This window comes from Oratosquilla oratoria, chromosome 16 (genome assembly GCF_046742065.1).
Source record: "Oratosquilla oratoria isolate Oo_2021 chromosome 16, ASM4674206v1, whole genome shotgun sequence".
Taxonomy (NCBI): Eukaryota; Metazoa; Arthropoda; class Malacostraca; order Stomatopoda; family Squillidae; genus Oratosquilla; species Oratosquilla oratoria.
In genome coordinates this window covers 45,942,246-45,949,700 of record NC_134792.1, presented here as the reverse complement: position 1 = coordinate 45,949,700, position 7,455 = coordinate 45,942,246, and the positions used below count along the sequence as shown (strand labels likewise).

General features: G+C 42.5%; 1 protein-coding gene across 1 annotated transcript in view; it reads left to right on the top strand.

Moving 5' to 3' along the window:
• Positions 1 to 4,768, top strand: part of LOC143033670 (trypsin delta-like) — a 6,436-nt gene extending 1,668 nt beyond the window's left edge. Inside the window, exons 2-5 of the mRNA XM_076199159.1 lie at positions 295 to 406; positions 1,375 to 1,522; positions 3,426 to 3,568; positions 4,179 to 4,768. Of these exons, the coding sequence (XP_076055274.1) occupies positions 295 to 406; positions 1,375 to 1,522; positions 3,426 to 3,568; positions 4,179 to 4,349 (574 nt within the window). The 3' untranslated portion in view covers positions 4,350 to 4,768. The remainder of the gene's footprint in view (positions 1 to 294; positions 407 to 1,374; positions 1,523 to 3,425; positions 3,569 to 4,178) is intronic.
• Positions 4,769 to 7,455: the final 2,687 nt, after the last annotated feature.

The following is a 7,455-nucleotide window of genomic DNA, read 5'->3' as shown; positions in this document are numbered from 1 at the left end:
ACACACCTACATTTGGAACAAGCTAGATGAGAAAGTGGTGTGTGCAAAAACAATACATGAATTTAAAAACAGTTTAGATAAAATGAGATATGAAGACGGAACACCACGAGCATAGCTCCCCTTCCCGTAAAATACAACTAGGTACAACTAGGTAAATACATACGCTCGCGTGGAGTGTTGCTCTTGCCATTACCGCGATAAAGGCAAGGGGAGAAGGTGGCTCTCTCCTCTTTTAGACTTCCACACATAATTTTTTTTTCTTCAGAATTACACTTCCTTTTCTTCTCTTTTCAGATTATCAAATATTACAGTTTTTTTGGGAGCCCATGACACAGATGTTCCTGTCACTGAAGACACGGTCACCGTCCCGGCAAGCAATCTGATCTCACACGAATCCTACGATGATGTAAGTCTTTGTGAAAGGTGCAGTTGAAGACTCATTAAAAAATTGAGAGTTTACTCTATCTACCCCAGATAAAAGAAAAGATAAATAGAAAAAATAGAGGAAGACATTTTGTAATTCACACACAAACACACACACACACACACACACACACACACACACACACACACACACACACACACACACACACACACACACACACACACACACACACACACACACACACACACACACACACACACACACACACACACACACACACACACGCATATATATATATATATATACATATATATGCAGAAAAAACCACTGGGAAATAAGAAGCTTAGTCCGAACGTTTTCGTCTATTTAAGACATTATCAAGGAATGTATTCCTTGATAATGTCTTAAATAGACGAAAACGTTCGGACTAAGCTTCTTATTTCCCAGTGGTTTTTTCTGCATATTATTTTCACATGTGCCTTGTGAATTACTGCAAAATATACATATTTATATATAACTATATAAATATATATATATATATACATATATATATATACATATATATATATATATTTCAAAGGAAGTTATGCAAGATTTCACATGGAGAACCTGCTCACTTGTTTCCTACTCTAAGGTATCACGTGACCTCAGATCTTCTCAATAGATCCTATATAATGACAAGTACCGTCAACAAGTTATTGCACCATCATCTTGTTATGTTTTTGTTTTATTTCTACACATATCACAATTCCATTATGACAGCCATGATTAGCGACTCTTTACTGATGACAGAAGATCTGAAGAACTACAGGCAAGATACAGCTCTCGTCAGCTATATTGTGACCATACTCTTGTTGTTAACCCTTTCGTAGCGTAGAAGTTCCCCTGGGATGAATAAAATCACATGGCGGCAGAAAAGAAGCAAGCTCACCCCATTTTCTAAACTTAATGATTAATATTTCCTCTTCTTCTTCTTCTTCTTTTTAAAGGAAACTAGTGATAACGACATTGCGCTGATCAGGCTGGATCAGGACATCACCTTCTCCTGGATGAAAGTCCCAATCTGCCTCGCCAAGGCCGAAGATTTTGTTGCCGGAAGCAAGGTGGTAGCTTCCGGCTGGGGCGACAAAGTTGAAAGTAAGTTACACTCCAAAACAGACCCTTTCTTGTTCGCATGGTTTTTCCAATGTACAAAGTGACTGTTTCCGAATGGGGCGACACCTTATTTGTAAGACGAAATCCAAAATAGATTTCTGATTTCCTCACACATTTTCTGGTCAAAAAGCAGTGGCTACATCCAAGTGGGGCAGCAAATTATCCAATACCTTATTCCAGGTCTCTCGCAGGAGACCCACGACGCCCGGGTAGCCGGCAACAGCCACGGGGTTGCCCATAAGTCGCTCAAGGTGTTGATATTGTGTTGCTTTCTGGGTAAAGCTAGAGTAGGACAGTGGAGGTTGAGATCTTTGGAGTTTTCTGTGTGGTGATCGCATCTGGGGCGAGTTGCATTCGCGTCTAGGCCTATTTTGTGTTGATGTTGCTTTCAAGTTGGGTGGTGGCGTGAATGCAATCGTGCTAGTGTGGTTCTTATTTGTCGTGGCCGGAATTTCTCTGTACGGCTAAAGACAAAACTTGAGATGTCTGGAGAGAGAAAGAGAGAGGTAGAGAGATAGAGCAGGTGCGTGGTAGCTAGAGATAATTTACATACAATCTTCACGTTCACAAGGTCGCAGCGCGCTCGTCAGTCTGTGTCTCTGGGAAGGTTTAGGCACGACAAATGTTACTGGCCATTTCGAGTGACTAACAGCATCACTACCTAAAGAGAGGATAGGCTGAAAACATGAGCTGATAACATTTCATGTACACCAAGGCTTATCGACCAAAATCACCAAGTATACCGTTGGCAGTAGTGACGGGAAAAGCGGGACTGCCGACTGATCTTATTCTGACAGAAAAGGAAACTCATTTTTACTATTTCAGTGCAGTGGTAAGTTACCTTGGGTCCATAGAGTTTCACAAGTGGGTCCGCACACCAAAATCTAGTGGGATTTTTAGTGGATGCTTAGTGTATCCTTTGATGGTTACACTTTAGGGGGGCGTAGGGAAAGATAAAGCCTCTTCGGGTTTTCTTGATTTATTGAAGCGAAGTATTTACAGAGTGGGGATATAATCCTGTGTGGGGAAGGTCCCCAGATGCTTCCTCTAAGGGAGAGTCCCCTCTTGGTGCTACAGTCACAGGGGTTAAATACACAGAAATGGCTGCATCAGCGTTTCTGTGTGAGGTCGCCTATTCTATAGTCATTTCGTCTTTCTACAATAATATTTATGGGTTGGTTGTAGGTATTATGTGTCTAAATAGTATTAATGAATGTGGCTTGACGTGGTATATGGTTTATAGTTATGATTATGTAGTTTGGTAGGTATAAGGAAATGGTTTGTATGTGTCTCGGGACATTATGTACTTGTTTCGGTAACTTTTACTTGGGCGGCGGTGTGATGTGTGTTGTATGTTTGAGTCAGATATTTACGATTTGGGAATGTGGAGGTAAGCAAGATTGGAGGTACTGGAAGGCGCCAGTGCCTGTCGACACTTTCTTGCATGTATGTGGATCCCGTGGCAGGCATGTGATATATCGTATATATGGTCATAGTGTTGGTATATGGATGCACTTAGCGATTTTATTCTGCTTTGAAGTGGTACTCTCCAGGAGGCTAAACAACAGGTTAAGAGAGGTTTGAGTAATATGGTCGTAACTTTACATTAATCTCAGTATCAGAATAGCAATACATAAGTAAGGGGTCCATGAGAAAGTATACTGGGATTCCCAGTGGCCACGTAATGGGGGGAGCGGAAAGGGATTGCTCGACGGGAATTTGCGGATAGATGTTACACAGACGACACTTATACTCCAAATACCCCTTTACTTTCGGCGAATATTTGACCGATCATATGGATGAGATGAACAATAAGGTCTGGAAATATGTGAAAAGAAAAAGCCCAGTGATTATGTAAGTTGACTAACTAATGCTCTCTTTGAAGACGACCCCAACTCCTACAGTAAGCCCTCCACTGTCGAGCTGAACCTGACCACGATCGCTGATTGCACTGCAGCGACAAACACGTATACTACTTGGACAGACAACATGATCTGCGCCTCTGCACCCAACAAGGACTCGTGCCAGGTGACAATCCCTTCTATTATCTACACCTTTGAATATAGCCACGAATCACATAGCCTGAGGTTTTCCAGGTTCAAACGTACTAACCAGGTTTGAGACTAGTATAGTATTGGCTATCGTGATTTTGTTTTTATTTGATTACAGGGTAGATCTTGACACTCCCTGGACAAGACGCACGTTTGTGCCCATCCTCTCCATATTGTGATAAACATCAAGTCTTGGTATATGAATTTGGACATGATATTTGATCTCTCAGGTTCAGAAACAGCGAATATTCTATAGGCTCTTATTTTAGATATGATACAAAATTCTATTCGCTCGAAGGGCAGGCTCAAGAGAAAATGAAAGTTTATCCCCTCATCCTTTGTAAGATCTATTCAATATCTCACTATGTTGAGTATGCTGTTGAAACTGTTTTAACTGTCTCTAAAGTGATGTCATGTTGCATTTGGAGAGGCCACACATGAACTGAAAAAAATCTGAAGATAGAAATAGCTCTCAACTGGCAATAGCGATAATTAGGCGGTTGATACCTGGTACCATCCTATTAAAAACTAAAACCTGAGGAATGATGTCTTGGCAAAATATGACTTTGTTGTTTGTCTTTTTTCAGGGTGATAGTGGCGGTCCCCTTATCATAGAGAGGTCCACTGGATTCTGGCTCCAGATTGGCATTGTCAGTTTTGGCCAAGGCTGCGCCAGGCCAAATCCCCCCGGAGTCTACACCAATTTGGCCAACTACGAGTCTTGGATTGCCACCAAAACCGGATCCAACACATGCTAAAGCCCGGGTGTGATAACAGTCAGCAAGCTTCAGCACCTGCCCGGACTGTCTGGGCAGTTTTCCGGCGACTTCTTGGGCTCAAGTCCTCTTGGCCTCTGAAGTTTGTCGGCTAAAAAAAAAAAAAAAATCCAGGTCTTAAAAGAAAATGCATAACCAGACGGACAAGACAAAGCTAAAATCTCGAACTGGACCGCCTGTGAGGCTCGCCCTTTCTGACAGTCTACACTTGCAGGACATGCTGCACTTTGTACTCCACAGAAGTTTTAGATTTCACCTCCTATTTGTCTTTCTTATATTCATTACCTCAATATTACTTCAGTTTTATCACCCGTATATATGCATTATTCTGATATAGTCCAATCTTGCAATACTTCACGAAGCGCATGAATGCCTAAATTCTCTCCTTGTGTGAAAACCCCTTTCCTGCATGCTTTCCAATAAATCAAAATAGATAACATAGAAAACTGTCATTTCCTTAAAGATTATTTTGTTTTTACAACAAAATGTTTGATATAAAGGTGCCATTGATGAAATTCGCCATCTCCTGAGAACGAAGCTCTCATCAGGAAAGGCGACATTATGTCATAATAAGAAGAATATAATTTCTTGGTTATCTCTTCGATAAACCATGAATGGAAAAAAGTAAGCTTCGGTTAGGTTATGATAAATATTAAGATAAATCAGCCTAACTTGCGTAGATGGGATTTGGTCGCTGGTCACTGCCCCATAAACTGTGCATCTAATTTCCTCTTTCCTTGCATCGAGATTAAATTTCCCCCCTGTGGTGGGGGAAAAGAATACTTTCCCTGTGGTGGGGGAAAAGAATACTGCCACCAAGTATCCCACTTGGATCGTAAGAGGCGAGAAGAAAGGGACGGGGAGAGGGACTAGGCATCCTTCTCCCTGTAGCCCCACGGGGCACATATCCTAAAAAGAAAAGTGAAGGCATAAGGGGTGCTGGAGGGCCTCGGGCCAGCACCCTAAGGTTTGGGTCTTTTAATGTGCGTGGATGTGGTACAGATGAGAGTAAAAGGGAGGAGATAGGTAGTATGTTTGTGAGAAGAAAGATGGATGTGTTGGCTTTGAGTGAAACTAAGTTGAAGGGGAAGGGTGAGTGTAAGTTTGGGAGTGTAAGTGGGAGGTTATCAGGAGTGAAGAGAGGGCGAGGGAGGGAAGGGGTGGCTATTCTAGTAAGTGAGGAGATAGGTAAACAGGTAGTGGAGTGGAAGGAGGTTTCCTCAAGGATAATGTGGATGAAGGTGAAACTGGGAAAGGAGATGTGGGTCTTTGTAAGTGCATATGGGCCTGGCAGTGAGAAGAGCGTGGAGGAAAGGGAGGCCTTTTGGATAGATTTAAATGAGTGCATAGAGGGTTTAGGAAGAAATGTCAATGTAATAGTACTGGGAGACCTTAATGCTAGGGTGGGAAATGGTCAAATCGATGGAGTGGTTGGGAAGTGTGGAGTTCCAGGAAAGAATCGTAGTGGAGAGTTGATGGTGGAAATGTGTCTAGAAAGAGAGTTGATGATAGCAAATACAGTGTTTCGGAAGAAAGTCAAGCATAAGTACACATGGGAGAGGGTGGTGGAGGGAAGGGTGGTAGATAGAGCGCTAATGGATTATGTAGTGGTAAATAGGATTATGATAGGAAGAGTTAAGGATGTACATGTGCTAAGGGGAGAGGGTGGGGGAATATCAGATCATTTTTTGGTGGAAGGTAAGTTGAAAGTGGAGGATAGATGGAGAAAGAGGAAAGGGACAAAAGGTAGGGAGGTTCTTAGAGTGAACTCCTTGAATGAAAAGGAAAAGGAGAAGGAGTACGAAAAGAAGCTGAAGGAGGAGTGGGAGGGAGTAAAGGATGGAGCAGAGATGGGTGTGGAGGAGGAATGGGGATGGTTCAAGGAGGGAGTCTTAAAGTGTGCAAGGATGGTGTGTGGAACAAGAAGGACAGGGGGAAATAGAAGAAAGGGTAGTGAATGGTGGGATGAGGAAACAAAGAAGGTTGTAGAAGAGAAGAAGCGAGCATTCACAGATTGGTTACAAAAGAGGACGGGGGAGTCATATGAGACGTACAAAGAAAAGAAAAGAGAAGTAAAGCAAAAGGTAAAGGAGGCAAAGAGGAGAGCAGATGTGAAATGGGGTAGGAGTATGACAGAAAATTTTGAAAGTAATAAAAAGATGTTTTGGAAAGAAATTAAGAGAGGAAGAGGAGGCGAATCAAGTAGGGAAGAAAAGGTAAAAGGTACAGATGGAGAGATGATAATGGAAGAGATGGCAGTAAGGGGAAGATGGGCAGAATATTTTAGGGAGTTGCTAAATGTGAAGGAGGATAGGGAAGGAAAAGATAGCTGCAGTGGGAAATGCGAAGAAAATGAGAGTGATGAGTGAGGAGAATGGAGGAGAAATAAGGAAGGATGAGGTGAAGGCAGTTGTAAAGATGATGAAAGCAGGTAAGGCACCTGGTCTGGATGGATGCCATGCAGAATGTCTGAAAAAGGGAGGTTCAGTGATGGTGGACTGGTTGGTGAGGTTATTTAATGTTTGCTGGAGAGAGGGTAGAGTACCGGAGAACTGGAGAAGTGCCTGTATAGTTCCTCTTTACAAGGGAAAAGGGGACAAGTGTGAATGTAGTAGTTTCAGAGGGATTAGCCTGTTAAGTGTAGTAGGGAAGGCTTATGGGAGGATCTTAATTGAGAGGATTAGGAGAGGAACAGGAGTAATTGGTGAGGAACAGTGTGGATTTAGGACAGGTAGAGGTTGTGTAGATCAGATCTTTGTGGTAAGACAGATATGTGAGAAAGCTATAGGAAAGGGGAAGGATGTTTTTTGGGCTTTTATGGATCTGGAAAAGGCTTATGACAGGGTAGACAGAAAGGCACTGTGGGAGGTTATGCAGATTTATGGGATAGGAGGAAAGCTTTTGGGAGCTGTCAAGAGTTTTTATGAGAGTAGTAGAGCTTGTGTCTGGATTAGAAATGGAGAGAGTGAGTGGTTTGAAGTAAAGGTGGGACTTCGTCAAGAATGCGTTATGTCGCCCTGGCTGTTCAACTTATACATGGATGGGGTGGTGCGAGAGGTGAATGCTAGGGTAGTGGGTCAGGGATTGG